This window comes from Mesoplodon densirostris, chromosome 18, assembly GCF_025265405.1.
Source record: "Mesoplodon densirostris isolate mMesDen1 chromosome 18, mMesDen1 primary haplotype, whole genome shotgun sequence".
Classification (NCBI taxonomy): domain Eukaryota; kingdom Metazoa; phylum Chordata; class Mammalia; order Artiodactyla; family Ziphiidae; genus Mesoplodon; species Mesoplodon densirostris.
This window is the reverse complement of record NC_082678.1, coordinates 7,383,042-7,410,606: the sequence shown is the minus strand read 5'-3', so window position 1 is coordinate 7,410,606 and position 27,565 is coordinate 7,383,042. Positions and strand designations below refer to the sequence as shown.

Here is a 27,565-nt window from a genome sequence, read left to right as displayed (position 1 = left end):
TGGTGTGCGGGCTCCTCATTGCGGTGGCTTCTCTTGTTGCGGACCACGGGCTCTAGGCGCGTGGGCTTCAGTAGTTGCAGCACATGGGCTCAGTAGTTGTGGCTCGCGGGCTTAGATGATCTGTGGCATGTGGGATCTTTCCGGACCAGGGATCGAACCTGTGTCCCCTGCATTGGCAGGCAGATTCTTTTTTTTTTTAAATATTATTTTATTTATTTATTTGGTTGCATCGGGTCTTAGTTGTGGCAGGCAGGCTCCTTAGTTGTGGCTCGAGGGCTCCTTAGTTGTGACATGCGAACTCTTAGTTGCAGCATGCATGTGGGATCTAGTTCCCCAACCGGGGATCGAACCTGGGCCCTCTGAATTGGGAGCGTGGAGTCTTAGCCACTGAGGCACCAGGGAAGTCGCACCTGCTGCTGTTCTTTAAGCTGAATTTCCTCCAGATGTGGTCCTGGGGAGAATTGATTTGCTGACAGTTCAAGGGCCTGTTAAGAAAGCTTTCCTTGTTGCCAGAGGGCCAACTCAACTCCTCCATCCCTCCTGCCCTCCTTGATGACACAGGGCCCAGGTGAGGGTGAGGTTCAGATGAAACCTGTGGAGGTGTAGTGCAAGCGTCCCCTCCCAGAGGGAGAAACGTGTGACCACCCACACCTGTCCACAGCTGCTTCCTCACTCCCCTCTCTGGAACCAGCAATCCTGGTTTCAACAAGGTGTGTGTGTGTGTGTGTGTCAGAGAGAGACACATACCACAGGAAATCCACATGCTAGGGACAGGAGGACGTGGAGGGCATGACACTGGACCCCTCTGTGTGACCTGGGGTATGAAAGAACAACCAAATGCCCTCAGAGAGTACTCTTTCCCTTGCTTTTTTTTGTTTTTTTAAAATATTTATTTATTTATTTATTTGTTTGGCTGCACCGGGTCTTAGTTGCAGCAGGCGGGCTCCTTATTTGTGGTTTGAGGGCTCCTTATTTGTGGCTTGAGGGCTCCTTAGTTGCAGCGGGTGGGCTCCTTAGTTGCGGCTTGCTGGCTCCTTAGTTGTGGCATGCAAACTCTTAGTTGTGGCATGCATGTGGGATCTAGTTCCCTGACCAGGGGTTGAACCGGAGCCCCATGCACTGGGAGTACAGAGTCTTAACCACTGAGCCATCAGGGAAGTTCCCTCTCTCCCCTGCTTTTTGAGCCAGAATTCTGGCATCTCTACACACAGGGCTGTGCCAGAGAAAAGGAAATTTCAGAGGTCAGTCCATCCATCCCCCATCCTCTGGCCAGAAACAATCATCTCTTCCTTTCTCCCAGTCCCTGTTTGAATTTGGGAGGGATCAAGGAAAGGAGGTTTCTTTTCAGTGCTGAAGTTTCTAAGGAAGCCAGCCCAGATCCCCCACTTCCCTTCCAGAGAATGTATCCTGTAATGTTTAAGTAGGAGTCAAGCCTTGAGAATGAATTTCTCCTGAACTGTCCTTGCTCCACAAGAAGAGGCAGGGACAGATACATCCAGTAAAGAAGTCGCACAACAGAAGTGATTTGAGTCAAATGTCCCCTGGGACCCCAAAGCTTTCTGTCCAGGGGAACGGAGGCTCAAGTGACCCATTGGCAAGGGAAGAGGTCAACAGGGGTGACCCAGTACCCCAGCTTCCTGGAGACTCTCGAAGAAACTCAGCATTTCATCCTGAGTTTCAGAAGAGAGAAGGCAGATCAAAGGCAGGAACCAAGGATAGTGGGGGTAGGAAGGGACCAAGAAACAGATGGAGGGAGAAACAAGGTGCGACAAGGGCAGTTAAGGGCTGAGGTTGAGGCCCAGAGTGAGAGTAGAACCAGGACTGGATTGCCAAACCAGGACAGCAATCAGGGCACTGGCCTGCCCAGGTCAGTGACTTTTTCGTCTCTCAGTCTACACCCTGAGTGGTGCCTTTGATGCCCCGCCCGGGTCCCTCTGCTGGCTGTGAGTGTTGGCTCCAATGACTCCAAAGGCTCCCAGTCGCCCCTTCTCTGGAGACTTGAGCAACCAGCAGCCAATGAGCTGACTGATGGGGTATGGGGGGGCGTGGTACCTACCTCAGGGGGCTCCTTTCTGTGGTCCCAGTCTCCATCCAGAGCTTTCCTACAGGGTGAAGCCCAAATTAGACTCCAGCTGTGAGAGGGGGTCCTTGCTTAGCCCCTCCCTTACCCCATCCTGCTTCCTTTCCTCCCTTTCTCCTGACTTTGCCCTCAATAAACCACGTGCCCCTGAATCCCTGTCTCAGGCTCTGCATCGAGGAAACCGGATCTAGAACAATTTTGTGCACTGGTTACACCTTTAGCTCCAGCACCTAGGATGGTGTGTCAGTGCCCAATAAGGCTAAATCTTATGATATTATAGGCGATTAATTGAAAAAAATACATGACTGATTGAATTAATGTTCTGGGTGGGAGATAAGTGGGTGAGGGTTTTTATTGCAGAACTGCCCTCCCCCACGTACACACACACACACTCACACACACGCAGTGTTAACCTGATCCCCATGGCTCATCCCAGTACATCCCGTCTGCACATAGGCCACCTGCTTATGTTTGTGCAAATTCAGGAGCAGATAATCTAGTTGGTGGATTGTCCCGACCCCCAGCTGGTATCTTCCCCTTCAGTATCTCCTGCCTGAGTTCTCTTTCTGCTCCAGCACCTTTCGGGGGTTGGGAGAGGGTTGGGCAGAGGAGGGCAGCAGGGGAGGGCAGCAGGGGAGGGCAGCAGGGGAGGGCAAGATGATGAACCTTCAGTCTGTCAACACTGTTGCTACTATCTCAGCAGTATGATGAAAGGTCAGAGACTATTGGGTAAAATCAGGATAGGAATTTTCTGTGGACTCCAGGTAACTGGGCTCATCGTGAAACAGACAGTTAAAGAGCTGTTGATAGAGTGAAAACACCCGAACTGGAGCTACAAAATCACCTGCAAAGTAATCAGGTTTGGATCAGTGAGAATCGTAGTTTGATAAGGTGTTTTAAGATAATCTGAGAGACTTCCATGGCGGTCCCGTGGTTAGGACTCCTCGCTTCCAGTGCAGGGGGCCTGGGTTCAATCTCTGGTCGGGGAACTAAGATCCCCACATGACACGAGGCCAAAAAAGTAAATACATAAATAATAACTTGAGATATGCAAAGTCTTGACCTATCCTGAAAGCTTTCCAGGAAGGAGGTGAGCAGATCTTTCACGCTGTTCAGTCCTCCCTGTCGAGAAGACCCTTCTGTAACCTCCCCTCCTTCTTCCCGATTGCCGCAGTTTGGTCTGTTTCTCTTCTGATTTTGGCAGAAAGGAAGAACAATGGCTCTCCCATTCTTTTACCCATAATGCTCCTTCCCCCAAATATCTAGACCTGCAGTGTCAATAGAAATCGAATGCGAACAGCAAATGTAATTTTAGAATTTATGGTAACCACATTTTTTAAAGGTAAAACGAAGCAGATAAAACTAATTTTAATGAAGCATTTTATTTAACTCAATATATCCAAAAATTCAACACATCTATATAAAAAAGTATTCATGAGATGTTTACATTCTTTTTTCATACTAAGGCTTCAAAATCTGTTGTGTATTTCACACGTACGGCATGTCCCAGTTCAGTCCGGTTACATTTCCCTGGTTCAGTGGCCACGTGTGGTTGGTGGCTGCCATATGGGACATAGCACAAGTCCAGACCTTGGGAGTCCCTTCCCCAACACCTGCTCTGCACTCAGCTCCTCTGGGGTGGGAGGCAGAGAATGGGAATCTAGATACAGTTTGACTATCCTGGGGTGACCTTGGGAGGAGCTGGGAGAGGGGAGTGGTGAACAGAGTCCAGGGAGCATCCCAGGCCAGGCAACTAATTACTGGGAAGGGAGGAAGGAAGCTGTGTCTATTAAACCTCAACCTCAGATCTTTCCTCCTGAGCAGTAGGTAGGGCCAAGAAAGTACTTCCAAGCCCATGGTCCTCCAAGTCCCTAGTTAATCAGAATACTTAATTCCAGTTCCTTAATCTGCTTCTTTTTCCCACCTCCTCCAGGAAGTCTTCCCAGGTAAATTTCCAACCTTATTTGATAGTTTCTTTCCTGAGTGCTGTCAGCATTTATAAACTAAAACCACTTCTTCACTGCGGTGACACCCCAACCCTCCAATCCTTGAGCGGACACCCCACATTCCATAGATATGAGATGATCACCTACTGTGTGCCCACCACGGTCCTGGGGATAGAGTGGTGTGCAAAATGGTTGAGGGCTGTCCTGTACAACATGGAAATGAATGCAGACAGTAAACAAACTTGAAAACAAAACAAGGTAATTTCAGAGAGTGCTAAGATGAAGGGAGAAAGATCATTAAGGAGTTCCCCACACCCACCTTGTACTGAGGCCACAGAAGGTGAACCAGAAAAGATCTGATATTGTGTACTCAACCCCGTCACTTTACAGATGGGTAAACTGAGGCCAGGGGACAAGGAAGGGCTTGGTCAAGGTCACAGAAGTTGGTGGCAGAGCTACGTCTTACTTTGAGGTTACTTTCTGAGGTGCTGCCTGGTCAGAGTGGTGGCTCTGTTCCTCCCCCATTAGACTGGGAACATTCCAGGGAATGAGCAAGCACTTCTGCCTTCTCTCTCTGGAGGGATAAGAGTCAGCATCTGGGATGGAAAGCAGTGAGTGATCTTATAAAAACAAACAATCAAAATCGTGAAACTTCACTTTCAGCAATCTTTAAAAGCCAGCTGTCAGCCCCACCCTCCTCCACCAATCTCCACCAGATTTAATAGGAGGGGATGGGAGGTACTAAAGAGATACACTCTCCTGCCTGCCTCACTCCCCACCATCCCGGTCCACCCAGGAGGGGCATAGACCCAGGATTAGCCCAGAGGCCTGAATGAACTCAACAGAGATGGAGCCCCAAACAACCCAGAGTGGCCGAGGGACATGATACTTCATGCTTCTGCTTCCTGTTCCAGGAGTCCATGAGCTGTAGTGGCTGATGGGGGTCCCCACTAGGGGAGTGGGGGAGGTCCAGGTCCCCAGCCGCCCTCCTTCAGGCTCAGATCTGTTCTCCATGTTCCCTTCACAGCCCACGCTCCTAATCTCAGCCGCACTCCCTCCCTGAGCCAAGTCCCAGGGATTTATTTCAGGAGCTGTTTCGCCCACTCCGCCTGCCATCTGTGAGAAGCTGGGTGCTTAGGGAGTCCTCACCATCTGCCCACCTCCGCCATCAACCAGGCAGCCCCGGGTGGGGCTCAATCCCCAGGACTGCAAATCCTCTACCGTATCGCTGGTGATTTTTTTTCTTACCTGCCATAAAGCAGGAGCACTGTGATGTCTACTCTCTCACCCTACCCACACACACACCCTTCCGCTTGAAGAGGCCTTGAAATTTGAGGATGGAGGATGAGGAGGCTGAATTAAATTCCCCCCAACACACACACCCAAACCCACTCTCTATACACACACACACACACACACCCAAACCCACTCTCTATACACACACATACACACACCCAAACCCACTCTCTCTACACACACACACACACACCCTGAAACCCACTCTCTATACACACACACACACACCCAAACCCACTCTCTATACACACACACACACACACACACCGAAACCCACTCTCTATACACACACACACAAACTCACTCTCTACACACACACACATACACACACTTTGGCACTATCTAGAAAAATTAAAAATAAGTGTACCCCTTGACACAACAATTAAACTTCTAGGAATCATCTTACAGGAAATCTCCCCCCAGTGTACAAAGAAATATGTACAAGGAAGTTCATTGCTGGGGACATGCTGTGGATTTAATTAATAAATGAGGGCCCATTCATACAATGGAATCTCATGTAGTCATCAAAAAGAATGAGACAATCCATATGTCCTGACATTGAATTATGCCCAAGATATACATGAGAAAAACAAAACTGTACAATGATATGCCTGAGATAACCCCATGTGTCATTCATATATATATATATATATATATATATATATATACTATTTTTAATATATGCAGAGAAAAAATATCTGAAAGATTATATGTAAAAACCTGTTCACAGTGTTTAGCTAGCTCTGAAGTTTAGACTATGGGGCTCTCCATTTTCTAAGTTTCTAAGTTTCTTTTACAACAAAGACCTATTACTTTTATAATCAAGTGAGGAAGGGGGAAACTGTTCTTTTTTTTAATTTTTAAAGGAAAGAGGGAAGAACAAACACCCTCCTCTGTCTTAGCCAGAGGAAGAGGTTCCATGACACCCACCCACAAACTCCCCAGCCGTGGTCCTGCAGATGGTCTTGGAAATGATGTGTGGCTACAGACTGCCCATTCCTTACAGCCCAGTGCTGGCCTGGGCTTTCCTTACTGCCTTTGCTCCCTCCCCTCCCACTGGCCTCCGTTCCGAAAATGCCCATGTTGGAGAACAGGCTGTCCCGTGTGCTCCTAGAGCTTCAGTGGAACTCAGTGCTTCCCAGGCCCTGGTGGAGGTGTCTGTCTCCAGAAAGACTTGGTATGACACATGGTCAGTGTGAAAGGAGGGTGGGGACTTCTGGCCAGATTTGAGGCCAGAGCTCTGCTGGGCTTTGAAGATAAAGCCCCTGCGCGCCTCAGGAAGGGGAGTGGGGGGAGTGGAAAGCTGGTCCCTAATCTAATCACGGCAGGGAGGGAGGGAAGGAGGGGCAGGTCAGAGCTCTGAGGTCCTGGACTTTCTCCCTGTCTCCAACCTCCTGGTTGTCTGCCCAAGGGAGTCCAAAGAGCTGGCCTGGGAGGAAGGATCTGGACGCACCACTAAGTAGCTGTGTCCTCGGGCAAGTCGCTACCCCCTTAGGGACTTCTTTCCTCCCTTTTTGCTACTTTTTCTCTTCCTTGAGCACATGCAGCATGGGAGGACTGGAGGGGGTGTGGGAAGGTGAGGGACCACTGCCATCTTTACCCTCATGAGGGCTTTGGGGAAGCACAGGGCACCCAGGAAAAGTGCACTCCATCTGGATTTTACCATCCAACCTGTGCAGGAAGAAGAGGTGGCTGGGGCAGGGAGGGGCGGGGGGCGGTGGCTGAGGGGTGTGACTGGGGGGTGCCGCTCAGAAGGGAGCCCCAACTCTGGGACCACTGGTTCCCTTCAACTTCACCTCACAGGCAACTAGCCCCTGCTCCCACTCTTAGCCCCTAGACACCCTCGGCCCTTAAGGAGCCTCTTCCTCAACACCCATCTCAGGGTCTCAAAGAAATTCTCCTAAAGAAAGAAGCTGAGACAAAGAAACTACAACCTACCTGCAATCCTGATCCCACCCCTATCCCAAGCAACTGGCCCAGAGTTCAACGCGCCGAACCCCTGAGGTGGTCCCCTCCCTCCCAGCCCTCCATCCCTTTGATGGACTAAGACAGGAGGATTATTACAAAGTCCATCCCTTTGATGGACTAAGGCAGGAGGATTATTACAAAGCTCCGGACCCTTACCCAGCCAGAATGTAGCTTTCTAATCAGAATGCCCCCGTGCTCCCCTCTCCCCACAACACTTCAGAGCAACTGGCTTCTCCATCTCACTTGTCGCCAGCACCCCCCTTCCTCCACCCCCCAGGGGGTCAGGGCACTAGCCAGGACATTCACAGGTCTCCTGTGGACCATGGCCCCCACCCAGGGCTGGAGAGGGGTTTGGGGGAGAAGAGGGGAGCAGAAGGCAGTTCTAATAAGATAGAGAGGGAGGCTGATTGGCAGAACGATAGAGCTGGCACCATGGATGCCTCTCTGCTAGGGATGGGGGAGCACCTCTGCATGCATAGTCCCCCAAATCCAGAGACCTCAGTCCCCCAGGTGACCAAAAATGGAGAGAACGTGTCCTTGGAGATTCTGAGACAAAAGAGCAAAACTGGGGTGGAATGGGGAAGAAAGATCTCCCAGCAAGACCTAGGATCCCTCCAGCCAGGTCCTCCTCAGCCTATTCCTGGGCTGCAGAAGAGGACTCTACCCTGAGGACTGGGAGAGATGAGTCACAGGTGTGGGTAGAGGGCAGCCAGGTAGCACGCGTCCCCAGCAGAACCAGCCCGGCAGCTCTGTCGAGCAGGCCCCAGCACTGACGCAGACTTGGGCACCCTTCCGGATGGATGCACATCCACCCCCATCCTGCCAGCCACCTTGAGGGCCGGGAGAAGGGGCGTGCACGGGTGTTAGCCAATCTGACCTGGCGCAGACTCAGCAGACTCAGCTTCTGCCGGCTGGCTAGGAAGAGATGAGTTCCTTAGGAAGGCTCCCCCAGGATGGGGTTGCCAGCACCTCCCATGCCTCCCCAGGTCCTTAAATCTGATTCTGGAGCAGGGACTCGGAACATGCCCTGGGGATCCCGTGTTTGCACAAAGGGTGGGCATGGGACTGGGGGACTGGAAGGAATTGTGCTTGGTTTTTACTTACGACTCCCACGCAGATTAGGAAGATCTAATTGTCCTCAGACACAGGTGGCCCTCGTGCTGGTGAAGTGGGCGTGGCCCTGAAAGTCTGGGAAGGGGTATTCAGGCTCTCACGACACTAGCATTTTATTCTTACGATCACTGCTAACATTGGTGGTCTACGTGGATATCCAGCCGTCCTCACTCGCACCAGGCTCAAACAGCTACTAGACTTCCCCTCTCTTGGGAATAGCTGGACGACTCGTGGCTTAGTCACAGGTGCCTGGCTGGTTCCATCCAGCCCAGGCCTCCCCAGCACCAGTCACTGGCACTGCTGCCAGTGAGCTGCAGTCAGCAGGACTGAGCACACAGAGGTGGCTTAAGGCCAGGAGGAAATTACTTTCCATTATTCTCTCCACATCCCCCAAGATGTGTATTGGGGTTGGGAGAGGAAATCAGACTAACCACCTGAGTGCTGCGGACGAGGCAGACCTACCTACATAGACCTAAGAGGTGTCCCCAAGGGCAAGGACCTAGGAGCAGCTCACACCAGCAAAACTTGAAGTTAAATCTGCAAGGACCAGCTGGGATCGGGGACAAGTCAGAGCCAGAGGAGGAGGGGAGGGGAGGAAAGTGGAAGAAAGAAGGGACCCAAAAACACCTGGCAGAGATCAGGCAATAGCATGGAGTTATTTCAACTCTCTATAATCCCCACCAGCCCATAAACACACAATCTAATTTTTTAGAAAAGTGCTTGCTTTGCAAATTCAGCCAAGATAAGTCCCTCCTCCCCACCCTTGCCTGCCCATATAGAAATCTTGGACTAACCCTGAGGCTAGGTAAGGAGAGGAAAATGCCAGACCAAGGTTAGAGCTACATCATCAGTCTTTAATAACTTATAGGCAAATGCTAAAAAATCGTTAATAATAATAATACAGAGGACACACGTGGCTTATAAAAATGGCTGTGAGTCTACAAAGGTGGGGAGGAGTTCTTGGCACTTTCATACAAAGAGAAAAATATAGACTCTTACGACTGGCACCCCTAGAAAAGCAACCTGGGGAGACCCCTCAGTTGGGGGGAGGGGCAAGAGCTAGTTCTCGTTTATTTCAAATGCATCCTCCAAGAAACTCTCCTTCACCCCCAAACACATCTAATCAAAGAGCCAGAGAAGAAAAACAGGAAACAGGGTCGAGGTAGAGTCAGTTTACATTTAAGCCTCCACAGTCCTGCAGCCTTCACTTCTCCAGAAGTGAGGATGAGGGAGAGATGTGAGAAGACATCCCACCTCCCATCGCCCACCCCAGTGCTGCCCCAAAACAGGACCCCCGGTGTGCTCCTTCATCGAGGTGAACAGGTCCTTGCACCCTGGGGCTAAGTGAGGGGCCACAGGCTGAACCTGGCTGTCCAAGCGTGTAGACCCCTACTGGTGAGGAGGGGCAGCCTCAGGTCACCGTCTCTTCTTGCCTGTCCGGGCAGCCTTCTTTCTCTTGAGGATCATCTCATACAGGCGCTCCAGGCCTGGCTGCAGACCCAGCCCGTCCACAGCACTGCAGCCCTGCACGTGGGTGAGTGGGGCAGCAACCAGCTCGCGGACTGCCAGCCTCTTCTCCACCTCGGCTGCGCTCAGTGCCCCAGGCTGATCCTGCTTATTGGCCAGCACCAGGACAGGCACACCCTGGTTGTCCGAGGCCCGGCTTATTCGGTGTAGCTCCACCTTGGCCTCCTCCAGCCGCTCAGCCTCAGCAGCATCCACCACAAACACCAGCCCGTCTGTCCGGCGTGTGTAGGAGCGCCACAGTGGTCGAAGCTTCTCCTGCCCCCCCACATCCCACACTTGGAAGGTGATGCCACGGGACCCCCCCAGGGGCACCCGGATCTTCTCGGTGTTGAAGCCTTTGGTGGGGACACTCTGGACAAACTCTTTGAACTTGAGGCGGTAAAGAAGGGAGGTCTTTCCAGCCGAGTCCAGCCCAATGACCACAACGTGCAGGGCCTGGAAGTGAGGCAGGAAGGAGGCGGTGGGCGCCATCTCTGTCAAGTGGTTCCCCATGATGAACTCTGGCTGAGGTGCAGGTCCTGGGGCTCACAGTAGAGGCAGGGAGGAGGCCTTGAAACTGCAGGCTCTGGAGACCACAGCTGGGCTATCTGAACAGGGAAAGGTCATGGGAGAAAAGAGGAGGAGATGTTTAATAATAAACATGAAATTTGCAACTTCTTGATCATTTCCTAAATCAGCTGCTCATTTTTTTAATTCCTTTTTTTTTTTTCTTAAAGCAGCTGCAGGTATAACAGAGGCTCTCCCCCCTCCCTGGGGGCCCTGACAAGGGCGATGAGACCTAGAGAAACCCCCAGGTCCCGGGACACTGAGGTTGGGGGGCTCGATCGCCGGACAGTCAGCTTCCGCGCTTATGGCGAGGTAGCAGGCATCGCGACCCATTCCCCAGGAGAGAATTCTCGGGGGAACGTGCAGCTGGGGGGCACAGGGCCCAAATTAAGAATCAGGGTGCGGGCGCTGAAACCGGAGAGTGAGGCCCACTCCCACCCGTCTTCCACATCCCTAGGCGGTTGACACAGCCCTCCTTACACAGAGACCCCCTCCCCACTGCCCCGCGACACCCCACTGCCCGCCTTCCTGCGATCGCCGACTCCAGCTCCCCCGGCCCCGCACCCGGATCGCCTCGGCTCGGCCTGAACAGCCCCTTTACCTTCCGACAGCCGCGCTCTCCCCGCTCCCCTCCGGGCCAGCCCCGCTGGGATCCTAGCCGGACTCCAGCCTGCTGGCACTGCGGAGCAACCCGGGGCACTCTGCCTTAAAACCCGCGTGTGACGTCACGTGGCGCGGGCCAATCAGCGGCCCTGCGGCAGCGAGGCGGGGCGGGGTGGGGCGGGGCGTGGAGATCAGCGGACTGGAACCCGGGCCACACTGTGATGGACGTCTGATCAACTGGTGACCGTTTTATTTGATCTTTTCTACCATAATCTAATATTTGGAATTAAACTCGGGATAAATCCGGGATGGAAGGTGGGAGGGGCAAAAGGAACACGCGTGGCAGCGTTTGACTAGGGAGGAGAGGTGAAGAGCGTAATACTCTCAATACCACCACATCCCCCTCACCCAGGCAGAGATATCCACCCCACGTATACGCTCCCTTGGCCGGGTCCACTCGAGAGATGCTGACAAGTCTTCCTCCTTTATCCTTCCTAATTCAATGTTTTAACCTGTGTGAACATGGAACCCCATAAAACAGCCTAAACCCATTACCCCTATTGATCTTCGTAACAGCCAGAGGATGAACGGAAAGAGGGGGAACCAATGAGAGACCAGCTCTAGGTGTTTGGACAGGTACATGTCACTCTAATTTCCAATCAGGAAGAAGAATTAACCAAAGAGTGATAACTGTCGTCCAAAAATATATTGAGGTAAGGCAACGAAGAGGATTTGAAAGCAGGGCAGAATTGCAGGAAACAGTTTTCAAGAGGTAGATTGGGGTGCCTGTGAGGTAGGGACTGGTGTCGTCTGCATTATATAGGTGAAGAAAGCTCTGAAGGGCTCAATGACTTGTCTAAGGTCACATATAGCAGCTAGTAAGTGGCTGAGCAAGGATGTGTCTGAATCCAGTGCCTTGGCCCCTCACCACTTACCTATCCAATCTCTCTCCTCAGGGAGATTCTCAGCAGAAGTCCCCCCGCCCCGTTGTTGGTCAGAGTGCCTGCCAGCAGCAGACCCCCTGAGGGCCTCCCTTGTTCAAATCGATAAAGACAGAATCCTTCACTTCACAGGGTGTTTACTGACCTCATTAATACTGTCTGCTGTGCATGAGCCAAAGAGACTGTGGAGACATAGAGGATGAGCAGACCACGGGGCCTGGCCTCAGACGGCTTCTACTCTATTGAGAGAGACAAGACTGGCCACTGACAGGGAACATTGGGACTTTGCAAATCGTGAGATAAGCACTTATAGGACTTCAGAGGAGGGAGAGAGCATGTCAACTAGAAGCTTCTGGAAAGGTTTCCAGAAGTTAATTAGTCCTGCGTAGGATTGGTTAGGAGGTGGACAGGACTGAGTGGCATCTCCCCAGTCATTACAGCCTGATACAGTCTGGGCAGCACTGAAGAGGAGGAGTGTGACCAAAGGGTAACAGTGATTACCTGCAGGGAGGAAGGTAACACTGAAGGTGGGGAGGGGGTTCAAAGGAGAATGAAATGTTAACTCTACTCTCTCCATTTTTACCAGGAAGCTGGATGCTTGCATGTATTATAATTCAGTGTTAACTTTTTAAAAGGCTGTCTATGAGGGGAATTGTAAAAGGGGGTGGGGGGGAAGCCATTGCCAGACAGGAGGGTCTAGCCCTTCCTGCCCACTAGCTTCCCATCTGTTGAGCACCAGCCTGCCTTGCACCCTCCTCGTCCCCTCCCCGCAACAAAACCAGCCACCTGGTTTTCCCCAGCAATGCAGGGAGCTTCCCCAAATCCCTGAAGAGATCAAAGCCTTAAGTAATTAGTTTGTTACACCCCATGTTGGGGGGTGGCAGAATGCAGCAGGAGCTAAGGCACAAGGGTGGAACTGAGTTAGGAGAGGGGAAGTCAGAGCAAGCCAAGAGGTTGGGAACCACTAGCTCACCGAGTGGCCAGTGCATGCTAAGCTGTGGTCAAGGGACTTTGCATACTTTTCCTTCTTCTTCTTTTTTTTTTTTTTAATTTTTATTTTTGGCTGTGCCTTGCGGCTTGCGAGATCTTAATTCTATGACCAGGGACAGAACCCACGCGCTTGCAGTAAAAGCACAGAGTCCTAACCACTGGGCTGCCAGGAAATTCCCAACACTTTTCCTTTTTTTAATACACAACTCAAACCATGTAGTAAGTATAGTTATTCCAAAAAGAAGACACCAAAGCCAGAAAGGGTAACATGTCCAAGGTCACCCAGCTAGAAATTGGCCAAACTTGGCTTTGATCACATGCTACAATGGCTGTGAAACCGAAAACACAGAGAAACGGAGAGCACATGGAAACTGAAAACAGACACACATTGTTTTGTGTTTCTTCCACAGTCTTTGAAATTTCTTTAACATTTCTCCTACATCTCCTGGGCCTCACACCCAAGAGGGAAATTGTCACTTGATCACCTGATGAGGGAGATGAAACTGGCAATCTCCCCACCCTTCATCTTTTGCCTTTGCCAGGAAAGGTGTTGATGAACAAATGGGAAGGAGGAGGTGGGGCAAGGTGAGAGAGAAGGAAGGGGCCCAGTTTGTCAGGGCAGCACCAGGCTGTGGGCCTACCCCAATCCAGTCTCCTTTAAATGGGAACCCCGCCTCCACACCCAGCCTGCGGCCCAGGGAGCCTTCCTCCATTAATGACCATTTTGTTTCCTGGCAGCCTCACCTCTGCAGCCCTTTGTCTCCACAAGATGACAGCCCAGGACCTAGTGCATTGGAGGGTTCCCTACAGAGAACACTGGAACATTCTTACTTTGAGCATTCATTTATGGAGTGCCTGCTAGGTTGAAGGCCTGAGTGAAATGGCTTAGGACCTGCCCTTGTGGAGTGGACATTATAATGCGGAGTGCGGAGAGACAGGGAATAGCTAAAGAGGTTAATGTCAGATGGCGATACATGCCATCAAGGCAAATAAAACACGGAAATGTGCTAGAGAGTGACTGGGGAGAGAGCTGCCTTACCTGGGGGAGGGGGATTGCTCATGAAGGCCTTTCCATTGTGATGTTAAAGCCAAGGTTTAAGTGGCAAAGAGTCAAGTAAGCATTCCAAACAGAAGCACAAACTACCTGGGACCTACCTGCTTCCTCCCATTGGCTCCCTGACCTGGGTCAGATTGTAGCTGCTGAATGATTATTCTTCCTCAGAGCTGTCTCCCCACCAGACTAAACGCTGAGCCCAGGAGCTGCTGCTTCTCATCCACAGCTCTGCAGTGCCCAGCACTGTGCCTGCTACACAGTAGGCAATCAGGAAATCTTGCACGATTCATGACTGCATGATGGAATGATTAAATGTACTCAAGGGGGTTCCCTGAGTATGAGAACCAAGCATCCAGCCTTAGCTGGGAGTTTCCTGGTCTGAGGTCCTTGGGGGTTGGCAGAGATGCCTGTAAAACCCTGCAGTTCTAGGCAAGGTCTGGGCAGTACTCAACCCTCAGGCCTTTATTGGGGAAGAGGGATTTCCTGGAGGAGAAAAACAGAGGCCATGGGACAGATGACATTGGAGAGAGAGGACCCCTCAAGGCCTGGTGGGCTGAAACCCTGGGCTGAGAGTCACCATGAGTCCTGTCCTCCCACGGAGACTGGCTTGGAAAAGCCACTTTCCCCCGGGAGCCTCAGTTTCCTCAGCATGTTACTAAGGACTTAGATGATTCCAGGTCCCTTTCCCCAGGACAGCCAGTGCTCTAGAGTAGGGGAGGGTACAGGATGGATGGAGCTCACCTAGAAAGCAGCTGAGGACATCCTTGTCTCCACAGCATCCCAACCAAGTACCTGTCTGAGTGCACAAATGAAGGGAGAGGAGTCTGCAGGAGTGGGGATGGGCTGGGGGAGTGGATGCCCAGGAACGGCTTCAGCCTGGGAATCGCAAAGACCCGCATCTCAAATCCCAGCTTTGCTTCCTCAAGAATCAAATGGAAGAAACAGAACCTACTACTTAGAATGAGTGTGAAAAGAAAAAATGTGGAAAAGGGGCCTTTAGGTACCCTTTTCCCATGCCAGGGGCCCTTTCAGAGGCAACTCACCCAAAACAACCCAGGGCCAAGGCAAGGGCTGGAAAGTGGCAGATGCTGCCCTCTGGTGGACGTGTCTGTCACTGCCTGCGTCCGGAAGAAAAGTGGAGGAGTGAAGTTGAACATGGATATCCTAGCTCCCTTCTAATGGAAGCAGGTATAAGTAGGCGCTGTATCTTTGTGATTCTCGGCAGTTTTTAGAAACGTGCCCTTTGACTTTTTCTGTGCTCCTGCCTCATACTCTTTCTGTTCTATCTTCTAGCTTAATATTTATTAAACGAGATCCCATAGAGGTTGGCATTGTGCTATAGTGGAAAGAACACAGGCTTTGGGGCCAGACTAGTCTAGGCTCCAGCCTCGGCTCCACCTTTCTTCACCGTGTGACCTTGCCGTGGTTCAGCAGGGTTCTAAGACCTAAAGGTCTGTTTCCTTATCTACAAAATAAAGAGAATAGCACTTTGAAGTTGTGAGTAGACCCTCAAAGTCGCTTTCCTCTCGTCCTCAAAAAACAAAACCTGAAAGTACTTAAGAACTAATGAACTATTGTGATAGGATTATAGAATTAATTTTTCTGATGCACTAAACACTCACCTTGCATTGCATTCTGGACAGTTTTCTTTAACATTTACTTAAACCACCTGCAAAATTTCTCAAATATTTAAAAAGGAAAAAAAAAAGACTTTAAACATTGCAATCAGATTGCCACCTGCCTCAAAAATAGCCTTGCAGTGAGTTAGGAAACACCAGGTGTTTATGGATGCCGCATCTAACCGACAGCTCTTTTGCTTTTAGAGCTCAGAGGCTCATCAGGACTTGTAAACAGCAGACAGAAGAGCTATGACCACTCAAGGTAACGGGGCCGCCTTGTGCAGCCTCTCCTTCAGAAGCAGATGGATATCCTAGTACTGCCTCCGCTTACACGAGCCTCTCAGAGCATGTGCCACCTGCCCAGAGCGGAGAAGGAGAGCCCACATTCCTTCCTGTTCTTATTTGTCCTAAAGCTTGTGAGCAACACTGAGCAGAGGGCTAATGGTGATGTTTAGTAAGAGTGTTCACATCCCAGACCAGGAGGAAGTTCCCTCAGATTCAACCCCGGCTTAGTACCAGAGAAGAAGGCAGGAAGGCCCAGCCCGCTGTGCATCTTTATAACGTTTCCTTAGACACACCTGCCTCTCTGCTCCCAGTCATCTCAGAGCAGTGTCACGGCGGGCTCCTCCCTACGTACAGCGTTCAGAAAATCACCTTTCCTTTGGGAGGTGTTTCCTCTGAGATGAGAACTGAGCGTGCAGACTGCCAGTACCCCGGTGTGCTGCTGAGCACATTAGTTTCCAGCTGGGGCCGAAAGCTGGCACGCTAACCAGGGTGATGTGCTTTCTGCAGTGCCCATACCTTGCAGCAAGCAGTAAGAGCTGGGCCCGACGTCAAGCCCAGATTTGTAGCTAGAAAACTGATAGGAAAATAGTCGCACTTTCCTTTTACATCTGATTCTTTTCTCAGGGAAATCTCATTTTCTTCCCAGGATTAGAGCCCGGATTATCCGTAGGAAGATAAGGATTCCTAAAGAAACGATTGTTTCTTTAGGGAGACATTTGGCTTTCCCCCCCCAGCAGGCACCACCATGGGAGCAGCATTGCTGGAGGGCTGGTGAAGGGGGCTTTGTCTGTTGCCGCCTCTGCATACAAGGCCTTGTTTGCCGGACCACCGGTCACTGCACAGGTCAGTGTATGTTTTATTTTCCTGAACCGAAGCCAAGTCACCAGTGAAAACAGTGGCGTCTGCCTGGGTTGGAGAGAGTAGCATGGCATCATAGCAAGCATGAGCTTTAAGTTTAGTCTTTAACACACAACTCTGCCACTTTCCAGCGGTATGACTTGGGCTGAGTTACTTAAGGGAGGAAAGAAAAAAGACCTAACGTTGGTCGCGGACCTACTGTGTGGGGGGTCGCTCTCCCAGGTGCCAGCACAACAAGGTGACTCGGACACCAGTTCCTGCCCAGAGACAGTGGGAAATAAGCAGACGGACACTTATCTGTGAAACTTTTGAAAATTGCAAAGCACTATAGAATTTAAAGAACCTTCCATTCAATTAAGAAAAAAAAAAAAAAAAAAAACGTTTATTGTGCAGCGTGAGATGCTGTGCCGGTGTTCTCAGACCAGTGGAACACCTCAGCCTGGTGTCGGCCCCATGGTGGGGCCAAGGAAGGCCTCCTGGTAGATGACGCCTGAGCTCAGTCCTAAAGGACAAAATGAGTGTGTGCCAGGAGAGAGGGTTAGAGAGGGCACTGTAGACAGAGTAGCCAGTACAGAGACTTGGAAATGTGAACCTGGAGGGTGAATTTGTGCCAAGCAGAGAAAAGACCAATGATGTAGGTGGGATGCTGTGTTAAGTGATTTTGGATTTTATTTTTAAGACCCGTGGGAGGGACTTCCCTGGTGGTCCAGTGGTTAAGGCTCACGCTGGCTATACTTTCTCCCCGTTTCTCCCATACTTTCTTCCAATTACCATCTCTTCTCTTGCGTCTTCTTGCCCCATCGTCACGATTGCCTTTAACTTCACAGGGTTTCCAGAGTTTGTTAGCATCTTTTCCTTCATCTCGTTCTAAAGACAGTTCACTAGTCACGTGGTTGAGGGTGCAGACACACCTAATCCAAAGCAGGGCCTTCGCAGTCCTTCTTATCCCCTCAGAAGACCCATCAGTATTGGGTGGACAGGAGTGCCGTAGCCTTGCACCTGATTACCTAGTCTTTTGAGTAAATCTGGAAGATGAGTATGCCTTAACAAGATAAACACAGATGGTACAAAAAACGTTGTTCTGCTTTTCTTGACTCTACACAGCCACTAGTTTCCGAAGATCAGACAGCAGCCCTGATGTCCCATCTCTTTGAAATGGGCTTCTGTGACAGGCAGCTAAACCTAAGGCTGCTGAAGAAACACAATTACAACATCCTTCAGGTTGTGACAGAACTCCTCCAGATCAACAACAACGACTGGTATAGCCACCGCTACTGAGGAGTGACCTCGTATTAAACAACTTTGCCTGCTGCTCAGAGACGATCTTTATTCTGTTTTGGGGGAGTGGGGTGGAGGCCCTTGCTTGTTTTTTAATCTGATGAACCTACCTAGAGCCCGTCGTTGAACGATCAAGACAATACCTGCCTTGCGGTATTTTTTTGGAGCAAATGAAAGGCCAGAACTCAAATCTTCACATTAGACATTAGATGAATCGTAGGAAGAGCATTTTTCAATTGATCTGGATAAAACTCTTCTCCGTTTTAGCGCATTGAAAAGTGCAACTTAAACTTCCTATAGAGGCATTTTTCTTCCTGCTTGTATTGAAGTTGAGTATTTTTCTTTGCTTAATGTGGATGTTTTTAATGAGGGTATCTGTTAATTGTCAGTTTATAAAAGAAATTAACCTTGGAAGTTGTTTTCCAGAATTATTCTCATAATTTTTCTAACCTGTCCCAAGCTTCATAGCTGTGTGGTATTAAAATAACAGCCAGGGCGCGATGGGAGTTTTGTTCCTCTTCCCTTCTCAGGGAGAAAGTCGTTCCCCTGCAGGTCTTAGTAACCGGCACTGGTGTTTTTCAAAAGAGCCCCAGTGATGCGTTTAAAGAATAGCCACCTTCTGGTCTCCGCGCTTCTGAGAAAGGAGCGGGGAGTGTGCTCATTGACCCAGCAGCGCCTGTTGAGCAGTGTCTGTTGTAGCAATTTTGCATACATTTTATTTTATTTAAGGGAGAAAATTTAGGTAGTGTGAAATATTTTGCTAATGCTGCAAAGAAGGAAAGAAACTCTTCTATTAAAGGGAAAAGTCAATTGAACAGTTACCCTTTTTCTTTATGTCGGGGGGCAGGTCTTCTTTACAGTAGAGTGGGCGGGAGTGTACAGGAACATGAGAAAAGTGAAAGGCAGGCTCCTGTGTGAATCTCGGTAAAGTTCAGGGGTGGGCAAGTGAGTGGGTGTGAGGCTTAGGAAATCCTGATGGCCTGCTGAATGTTTGCAATCTGTTCAAGAGAACCTAGAATGAGAAAAAAGAGGCGGGTGTTTTACAAGACTTGGATGGGAGCAAACTCACTGAAAAAGTTTTGGTTTAACCGCAGGGTGAGTGAGTGGGAAGGAGCTTGCTTACAGGGGTCCTGGTCCTCACTCTGTTTTACAGAAGGGAGTCTTGGGTACAGCTGGGAAAGAGGTAACAAAAAACACTACAGATTTTAGTCATAAAAATTATTTGCAGAAAAAGAAGAATCTGACCCCCAGCCTGAAGGGGGAAGGACAGTAAAATAGTATTACTTAACCTGGTTTGGTATTGTAATGAATGGTGAGTTAAATTAATCATTGGCCATAATGATGTTTATTTACAGTATAACTCTTGAATGCTGTTAAATAAGCCAGGATTCAGACTGCAAGCCAACCAGCGTGTTTATTATTTAAAACGTTTTTATGGGGGGCCGGGGGGGCGCTTCTGGGTAGAGGCTGAGCGGCAGGGTGTGCGTAATTAATTCGGTTGATTTGGGACGGGATCTGTCTTGACCATGTGAGTTGTATTGTAGGGGTCCAGGAGGGCCCTGGGGTCCGGTCGTCTGTCCCATTGTACTTGTACCCTAACCGCTTAAAGAATGGTGAAATAAACTTTGAAACTCCTACCTGGACTGGCCGGTCCTTTCGTCCGGAACCTCGCGTGGCCTTTGAAGAACCGAGAAGATTTCTGGCCGCTGTGTCGAGAGAGGCCGGCCCTGGGAGGGAGGGGCGGGTCCGGAGGAGCCGGGGCGGAGCTTCCCAAGGCTTTGAGCCGAAGCTTGGGGCGAAACCCCGGCTCCCGCACTTTCGGATCTGCTTGGCAGGCGTTTCTGTGGCTGTGGTCGCCCGGGGGTAAGGCGATTCGGGACCCTCCTTCCCTTCTTCCTCTTTGGCATGCAAGGGCCCAGGCCCCTTCTGTGCCTCCTCCTGGCCCAACACGCAGGTTCCAGGCTCTACTCACGGCCTCCCGGGGTGTCTGGTGGGACTGAAAATCCTCCTTCAGTGAAATCCTAGCCTCTCGATCCGCGCCGAGCCCCAGAGTAGGGCGTGAAGCCTCTGGGGAGGCCAGGGTCGCTGCTCCCCACCTCCTCCAACGCTGTGCAGTCGGTCCCCGGGACTCTACGGGAAGGGGACTGGTGGCCCCTGCAGCCACCCTGCCTTACAGGCCCTCCTCCCCGAAGAGGTACTCCAGAGATCTCTAGCCCTCTTGCAGCTGAGAGGAGCCCAGGATCTCAGATTTGAACCAGGTGAGGCTTCCTTTATTTTAAGCCCCGAAGGTCTGAGTTCGGCTCACCTTGCCCACTCATTTGCCACCGGTCTTTTGGGAAGGATCTGGAGTTAGCTGTGACTCGTCCTGGTGAGGGACTGAGCCTGAAATTGCTACCACCCTCCCCCAGACATGCTTTCCCACCCCAACTCGGAAAGCAGGCGGAAGAGGTTTGTGCTCCCCTCCACAATCATTTTAGGGTTTTTAGCCACACCTGTGGCCAGCCTAGCCTCCTTTTTCTTTTCTTGTCCCGAAGAACCCCTGCCTTCCTATTTCTCCAGCACCTGTCCATGCTCGGGAATGGAGACTGTCCTCCCACACCCAGGCTGGAGACCTCGGGCATTTCTTCCTCGGGTGCTCTAGAGACACGTTCAGAGTCATCTTGTCGCAGAGGATGAAGGGGCTCTCCTGGCTGCTGCCCCCAAGACCTATCTAACTTCCTTCCCTTGCAGTGAATGACAGCTCAGCAGCTTTTCCAGAACAAAATTAAGCGCTCTGCCTTTCACTTATGAAAGTCCCTTAAAGTGAAATAACTTCTGCTTTGCTTTTCCCTCTTGTAGGCCGACTGAGCTCTCCTACGATAAAAAAAAAAAGAAAAGAGTTGAAATGCATGGAGATTCCTGATCCAAGAGTCGTGTGTGACTGCTCGCATTTCCACAGCCTCACTTCCTTAGGCTTGAGCTTGCTGGAATTGTGGCGGGGCTCCTTGCCGATCTCAAGAGCCTAAAGCCAGAGGGACCCCCAGTCAGTGCTCACTGAACGTTGTTCTTCTCTCAGCAGTGAACAATACCCCTGAGCAATGGGTGAGACATTCTCCCAGCTGGGCTCCCGGGAGGATGAGGACAAGTCGATCCTGCCCTCCGCCCCAGCCTTTGGCAGCAAGGCTGCCAGCTACTCCAGCACCACCAGCAGCAAGGCTTTTTGTTCCTGTGTGCCTTGTGAAAGGGCTGCCGGTGTCAGCTTTGTGACTTGTCCCACGTGCCAGGGCAGTGGGGAGATCCCTCGAGGTGAGTGGCCCCAGGCTCTGGAAGCCGCCTGGGATCCAGGAAAAGCTCTCCGCAGCCAGCTGGTCAGTGCCAGGCCCCTCTGAGTCTCCTTGGATGGGGTTGGGTCTCCCAGCTCCTAGTCCCCGAGTTTCAAGGCCAGCCAGGGAGATGCTAACCCTCCCCCGGGCTCACTGCAGAGACCCCCTCCTGCCCTGGTTGTACTGCCCAAACCCAGGGGATTCCCAGCCTCTCTGCTCTCTTAGCAGCACTGCCTTAGGATTCAGGAAGTTACAGTGACGTCTCCAAAGAAATCGGGCTTCCCTGATGGGTGGTGACGTGCAGGAATTCCTCACACCTGTTAATGAAAATCTCGCACCTCCATTCTAGAGATGGCCAAGCTGAGCTGCCAACAGCCCAGTATCCCCAGTCCTGCTCTGAGGCAGGGGTGACATGCTTCTGACAGTGCTGTGTGGGATGGAGGAGTGCTGCTGGCAGGCTGGCACAGGAAACGTTTGTCACGGACACCTCTTGGCCCTCCCTCTCACCCTCTTTCTACAGAAGTAGAGAAGCAGCTGGTGGCCCTCATCCCCTATGGGGACCAGAGGCTGAAGCCCAGGCACACGTAAGCCCCTCTTCCTATCCCAGCTCCGTAGGCATTGCCCCTGCGGGCTCTTCCTCTTTGTCTCCCCCAATCCCCCTTCCCCCCACCCCAGTTTTTCTCCATTGGTCCTCCCCCAGAAAGCCTGAGCCTCGCTGGCCTCAGACGTATTAGCTCCCTGTCTCCAAGGATTGTCCTAATGTAAGAAGCTCGGGGCACAGCAGATGCCACCTGAGGCCTCTTGGTGTCCGGAGCATCACTGCTTCCAAGAAGCGTGGCTCCCTTTTGAGGACAGAGAGGACCTCTTGACTCTGCAAGTCCTTCCAGGAGGGAGGGAGTGGCTGTGGTTGCAGCTGGTTTGGGGAAGTGATTTCTCCTGAGAACTTCCTTTGCTACGGCAGCTCAGACCTGCTTGTTCTTTTCCCCGTAGAGATGGGAAACCAGCTGCTCTGTGTCCTGGGACACTTGAGAACCTCAGAGGAGGCAGCCCTGAGTTTCACTGGGGGGCCCACGACCCTGTTTGTCGTCTGGGTCCTTTGACATAGATCCCTGCAACCTCCTCCCCGGGTCCTCAGCTTCCGTGGGGGAGCCACCACCCAGCCTGCCCCCACCAGTGCACCAGAAGCCGAATCTGGCAGGGCCCCTTAGGAAATGCTAACGAGGTGCTCTCTCTTTAATGCATATCTCGATTTTGAATTAGATGGACAGATGATGTCTTGTTCTGAATATGAATATTAAAGTTCAGAACTGTCAGAATTCACGTGGGCTTACTTCTTCCAGTGAGAATAGCTAGCGTTGGTTGAGCCTTTGGCTATGTGCCCGGGCCAGGGATTGGTGCCTTGTCATGCATTAGCCCCTAACAGATTGTATGAGGTGGGTACAATTATCCCCATTTCATAGACAAGGAAACTGAGGCTTAGGGCGGTTGAGCGGGTTGTTCAGAGTTGCTGGGCCAGTGGGTACACAGAGCTGGGAATGGAAGCCGGGCTGCCAGCCTCTCAATCCGGTGCTCCTACCCAGTCTGGGCCACATCTGGGCCTAGGTCGGTCCTCCGCATCTGGGGAGCTAAGTGTACAGTTGTGGGGGGGTGGCGGCTCGGAGGAGAGCCTTATATAGAGAGAGAAGAGTGTCTGAACGCCCCCGGCCCAGGCCGCCTTGGTGTCCAGACTTCTCCACTCCTCTGCCCCGGGTCCTGTTTTCCCACAGGAAGCTCTCCGTGTTCCTGGCAGTGTTCATCTGCCTGGTGACCTCCTCCCTCATCGTCTTTTTCCTGTTTCCCCGGACTATCGCCGTGCAGCCTGTAGGCCTCAACTCCTCCACGGTGACTGTTGGCGAGGCCGCTATCCACCTCAATATAACGGTGGGTGGGTGCCTGTGCCTCTGGTCTCCAACCCCACCTTCCTGGCAACACTCCTCTGTAGCCCTTGTCCAGTGTCCTCACCCTGGGCATCGGTAGCCAGGGATCTTATGGCACCCAGAGGATGTCAGAGGGCTGGGGAGAAGCAGGAGCAACCATGAGCCCCCTAACAGACTGTGCAGGATTGGACCTGTGAGGGGTTAGAACTGACGCCAGAGCCATAAGTCACCGGGTGCAGTCGGGGTGGTGTGCCTGAGACTCCCTGGGTGGGCAGGACTGAACAGAGAGAGCCTTGCAGGGTGAGACCGGATTTTGAGCCAGCTTAACGTCTTAGTTAAAGGTGACCCCTGGCCATTAAGAGCCCCTCCGAGGGGCTCCTGGCACCGGGGCCTCGGCCGCTGTGGCCCACATTGGGGGTGGGGCTCAGTCAGGCTGCGGGGTTTTGAAACCGTTGGACTTCTTCTTCCCAAGGATGGTGCCACCCTGACCCCTTCCTTTCCCTGTCCTCCTCCCCAGAATATCGTGAGCATCTCCAATAACAACTACTACCCCATCGCTGTGACCCAGCTGACCATTGAGGTGCTGCACCTGTCCCTCGTGGTGGGGCAGGTCTCCGACAGCCTCCTCCTCCACATCGGCCCTTTGGCCAGTGAGCAGGTGACTCCCTCTTGCTGGCCAGACCTGCCCACGGGTGTGTGGACGCGGGTGGCTGGATTTGGGGCTGACCCTGTACCCGTTTGGTTGACAGATGTTTTATACAGTAGCCAACAGGATATGGGATGAAAACACATAGTGAGTAGCCCTTGATCCCTTCTCCCTTAGCCTCTTTCCTGGTTGGAAACCCAGTTTGAATTCCCACCAGACGTTCAGATTGCTCAGCAAACCCTGCAGTCAGCGTGTGGCCTACACTCTTGTGGCCAAGACTGCAATGTACAGGCATTCAGGATCCCCAGCCTCTGCCTGTTTGGACCTGGACTGGAATGAAAACCAGGCTAGAATCTGGTTCCTACTTACAATATATGACCTTTGGGCTCTTCAGCCTGACTCACCGTTTTCTACTGAGGAAGAGGCCAGCCCGTGCCTGGGCCAAACCAGTGGGGGTTGGAGGAGTGATATTGCAGCAGGGACGACATGCTCACCTTGGGCAGAGGGAGGGGGAAGGGGTGGGGGTGGCACGTGGGGCCCCTGATGGAAAGGAGGCGAGGGGGGCAGGGCCGGCAGGTCTCCTCCAAGCTGTCTGACGGGCCGCTCAGTGTGTGAGACGTGGGCCCGGGTTCTCTCTCTCTCTCTCTCTCTCTCTCCCTCAGCAAGATCTGTACCTGGCTGAAAATCAAAGTCCACCACGTGCTTCTGCACATCCAGTAAGTAGGGCTTGGAGCCCTGGTACCCTCTCCCACTTCTGCCCCCCACCCCGCTGTGGGAGGAGAGTCATCGCAGCGAATCTGTGAGTCTGTGTCGGCTCTTGGCAGTAGCAGGTCCAGCCCCTCCCCTAAGGCCCACCTTGCTTATGAGCCACTGACAGTGACAGCCACAGATCTGCCCGGAACCCTGGGAGGGGGGCAGCTGTGCCAGGTGCCTCGGCAGAGTGGGGAGCAGAAGGAAGGGCCGGGTTTGGTCTGAGGAAGCCAGCCCTCCCCAGAGAGCGGAGCAGGGCCAGGGCTTTCCTCTTCTTCCCAGACCCCTGTGGTGTGGAGGAGTAAAGACGGTGAAGCGCAGACCTGGGGGCGGGCGCTCTCCAGCCGCCGTCTTACTCCTTTCTTCTGCCGCCACCAGGTCTCTCCCCTCGCCTCCTTACTTCCTTCCCTCACTCCTACCCCAACTGCAGATCCTTAGATCGGTGGAAGTGGAAGCTGGGAGGGGTCAAGGCTCAAGTTCTGTAATCTTCAAAATAAAATTGGTGTGTTTTTTGGGGTGGGGGGCAAACGAAAAAAGCCCTGTTTCCTCTCCAGGGGCACCCTGACCTGTTCCTACCTGAGCCATTCAGAGCAACTGGTCTTCCAGAGCTACGAATATGTGGACTGCCGGGGAAACGCATCCAAGCCCCACTTGGTGGTCCCTCGCCCACCGTGACCTGTCTGCTGTCGTCGAGCTCCGGGCACCTGCCGGCCTGGTCTGTATCTCCCACCACTCCATGGCACCCAATAGGACGAGAGTGACTTTGCCAGAGGAAAAACCGTGCTTTATCATACCCTCCCCCTGTTCACCCCCAGCAGAGGAAGCTTTCTGTGGACGTCAACTTCATACACGCACGTGCACGCACACACGCACACACACACACACACACACACACACACACACACCCTCACCCCCTCACCCCCTCTCTGATTTCCACGGGAACGGAAGCTTGGTTCTTCTAGAGGCCAGCACCACATATTCCCCTTGGTCTGTCTTGAGGAAAGTCTGACCTGACATTTCCTCAGAGCCGCCTCAGCGGCATGGAGTGGCACCCACACTGTCTGTGCTGAGCAGCTTGGTTGCCCAGCTCATCCAGGGAAGACCTTGGTCCTTCCTGAATGTGGAGAAAGCTTTCATTTTGTCTGGCTTTTAATACATGGATCCTTTCCAAGTTCTCCACCTGGTAATGAGAAAGTGACTTGGGGGACAGCCAGTGTTGTCCCCAGGGCCTTTTAGGGAACCGCAGGTGCTCTCCTATGCCGCCCTGCTTTGGTCCTGTGACAGGGTGATGGTGATGGCCTGCTTCTCGCCTGGTAACTTGCGCCCACACCCCACCCATCTGACAGCAAGATCGGCCAAGGCCCTTTGGCTCTGCGGCCTTCCTGGTTAAAGACTGTCTGGGTCCCCAGGAAGTCGAAGCTGTTCTGCAGCCCAAGCTTCTCCTCTCCCGAAAACAGTTTTATCATTCTCTTCGGAGCAGGAACCAAAGTAGGAGGGGAGGGGAGGGAGGAACCAGGTACCCCCTGGGCCTGCACAGGAAAAACAGACAAAGCCAGAGTCATTTTAAAAGGTTTTTATTGAAGGAGGCCACACGCCTGAGCCCACGTGAGGGGACACAGGCAGGTCAAACGGTGGGTGCAGCTGCTCTCCCGCTGAAAACCTGCAGAGGTGAGGCCGAACCGCTGGGTTCCGCTGCACCCCAGCCTAGTCCCAGGACACCCTCTGCTCCCAGAGGCCTCTCCTCTCCTTTGGGCACTGACAGTATGGAGCCGCCTATCAGTGGGGACCGGTCTAGGCTGTCCCCTCTTTGCTGTCACTCAGATGACGAGAAGCCCCTGGCAGCCCCCAGGTTCTTTAGCCGAGCGGGAATTGCGTTTGCTCACCAAAGGCGGTTACGGGGTTTCCATCACTCAGGCAGGCAGAGAGGTGAGCCTGAGTGGCAGGGAAAGCCGAGTTTGCAGCAGGAAGGGCGGAGAAGGGGAAGTGGGGCCAGAACCTGGTGGGGAGCCGGCCGGGGGGGATGAGGGGAAGGAAGGAGTTCGTGCTGTCCACGCGCTTGCACGCCTGGGTGACTGGCGTCGAGGTGGTGCTGGTGAGAGCACGGAAGTCCACGAGAGCCAGGCTGGAGCTCACGCTGGGTGGAGTTTGCCAAATGTAAAGGATTTATATTGGGGTCAATCGGCTGTGCTTAACAATGTTTAAGAAAGGAAAATAAAAGCCTCCTGTGAATGGGAAGGGAGCTGGTGGACGCTCCCCATCTCACAGCCTGTTTCTTCATATCCAAGTGGGCATCAAGGTCCCTTCCCCAGTCCCTGAGCCCCTCGGGCGCACGCCCGGCCTCTCTGCCTTCTGGGAGACCGCTCCCGGGGGCTCACTCACTCCCTTCCCCTCGTCATGTATCTCTGAGTCCCTCCCGACCTCGATGCTCCTGTTCTGTGCGCCCCGGCTCCTCCGCTTCCCGCAACCGCTCCTCTCAGGAAACACTGCACTGAGAGGCTCCTTCAGTCTCACCCAGAGGCGACGCTGCAATGAAAGGCCCCAGGCATCCCCCTCACCAGTCAAGAGTGGAAGAGGGAGCAGGGCTGGGGGACCCCAGGTGTCAGTTTCAGGAAGTGGTGAGGGGGATGCCTGGGGCCTCTAGAGCCTCTGGGTTGTCTCTGCGACATGGAAAGGCTGAGACCCGGGGAGGAAGAGGCCTGTGGATTTTGGGGGGGCAAGTCCCCCTCTTCCCCAGGTCAGGTGTCCTGTGCCTGAGGCTACAGTCCTCCTTTCCTCTGAGTTCTTTCTCTCCATCCCTTCCAACCGTCCTCCGTTCAACATCGGCGTGCCCACAGTGGACCCGGCATG

The 27,565-nt window shown here is 52.5% G+C and overlaps 3 protein-coding genes across 8 annotated transcripts; 2 read left to right on the top strand and 1 right to left on the bottom strand.

Moving 5' to 3' along the window:
- Positions 1-9,253: 9,253 nt before the first annotated feature.
- ARL4D (ADP ribosylation factor like GTPase 4D) lies at positions 9,254-19,827 on the bottom strand. Of its 2 annotated transcripts, none has more exons than XM_060082501.1 (2): positions 19,743-19,827; positions 9,254-10,517 (listed from the first exon to the last, which is right to left on the bottom strand). In XM_060082501.1, the coding sequence occupies exon 2, from the start codon at positions 10,420-10,422 to the stop codon at positions 9,820-9,822; it is 603 nt and encodes a 200-aa protein (XP_059938484.1). In that variant the 5' UTR covers positions 10,423-10,517; positions 19,743-19,827; the 3' UTR covers positions 9,254-9,819. The 2 variants fall into 2 exon arrangements, with proteins under 2 accessions (XP_059938484.1, XP_059938483.1); XM_060082500.1 differs by lacking the exon at positions 19,743-19,827 and adding an exon at positions 11,078-11,152.
- On the top strand, positions 11,388-18,137 carry LOC132478535 (next to BRCA1 gene 1 protein-like). The gene is made up of 4 exons (XM_060081727.1): positions 11,388-11,394; positions 15,888-15,945; positions 16,706-16,811; positions 17,931-18,137. Exons 1-4 carry the CDS (start codon positions 11,388-11,390, stop codon positions 18,102-18,104), a joined length of 345 nt encoding a protein of 114 aa, XP_059937710.1. The 3' UTR covers positions 18,105-18,137.
- Positions 19,828-19,879: 52 nt separating the features above from the next.
- LOC132478246 (transmembrane protein 106A-like) lies at positions 19,880-26,744 on the top strand. Of its 5 annotated transcripts, XM_060081277.1 has the most exons (8): positions 19,893-20,362; positions 20,943-21,389; positions 21,927-21,990; positions 23,173-23,326; positions 23,840-23,980; positions 24,072-24,115; positions 24,631-24,684; positions 25,273-25,473. In XM_060081277.1, exons 2-8 carry the CDS (start codon positions 21,182-21,184, stop codon positions 25,391-25,393), a joined length of 786 nt encoding a protein of 261 aa, XP_059937260.1. In that variant the 5' UTR covers positions 19,893-20,362; positions 20,943-21,181; the 3' UTR covers positions 25,394-25,473. The 5 variants fall into 5 exon arrangements, with proteins under 5 accessions (XP_059937257.1, XP_059937258.1, XP_059937260.1 ...); XM_060081274.1 differs by lacking the exon at positions 24,072-24,115 and having other exon boundaries at positions 19,880-19,967; positions 25,273-26,744; XM_060081275.1 differs by lacking the exon at positions 24,072-24,115 and having other exon boundaries at positions 19,881-19,967; positions 21,160-21,389; positions 25,273-26,744.
- Positions 26,745-27,565: the final 821 nt, after the last annotated feature.

Bases quoted from the DNA above. Each gene is read 5' to 3' on its own strand.
- ARL4D (XM_060082501.1), bottom strand. From the start codon at position 10,422: ATGGGGAACCACTTGACAGAGATGGCGCCCACCGCCTCCTTCCTGCCT.
- LOC132478246 (XM_060081274.1), top strand. From the start codon at position 21,182: ATGGGTGAGACATTCTCCCAGCTGGGCTCCCGGGAGGATGAGGACAAG. The intron at 21,991-23,172 runs GTAAGCCCCTCT...GTTTTCCCACAG, and splicing joins AGGCTGAAGCCCAGGCACAC to GAAGCTCTCCGTGTTCCTGG. The intron at 24,685-25,272 runs GTAAGTAGGGCT...TTTCCTCTCCAG, and splicing joins CACGTGCTTCTGCACATCCA to GGGCACCCTGACCTGTTCCT.
- LOC132478535 (XM_060081727.1), top strand. The intron at 15,946-16,705 runs GTAACGGGGCCG...CCCCCCCAGCAG, and splicing joins AAGAGCTATGACCACTCAAG to GCACCACCATGGGAGCAGCA. The intron at 16,812-17,930 runs GTCAGTGTATGT...GACTCTACACAG, and splicing joins GACCACCGGTCACTGCACAG to CCACTAGTTTCCGAAGATCA.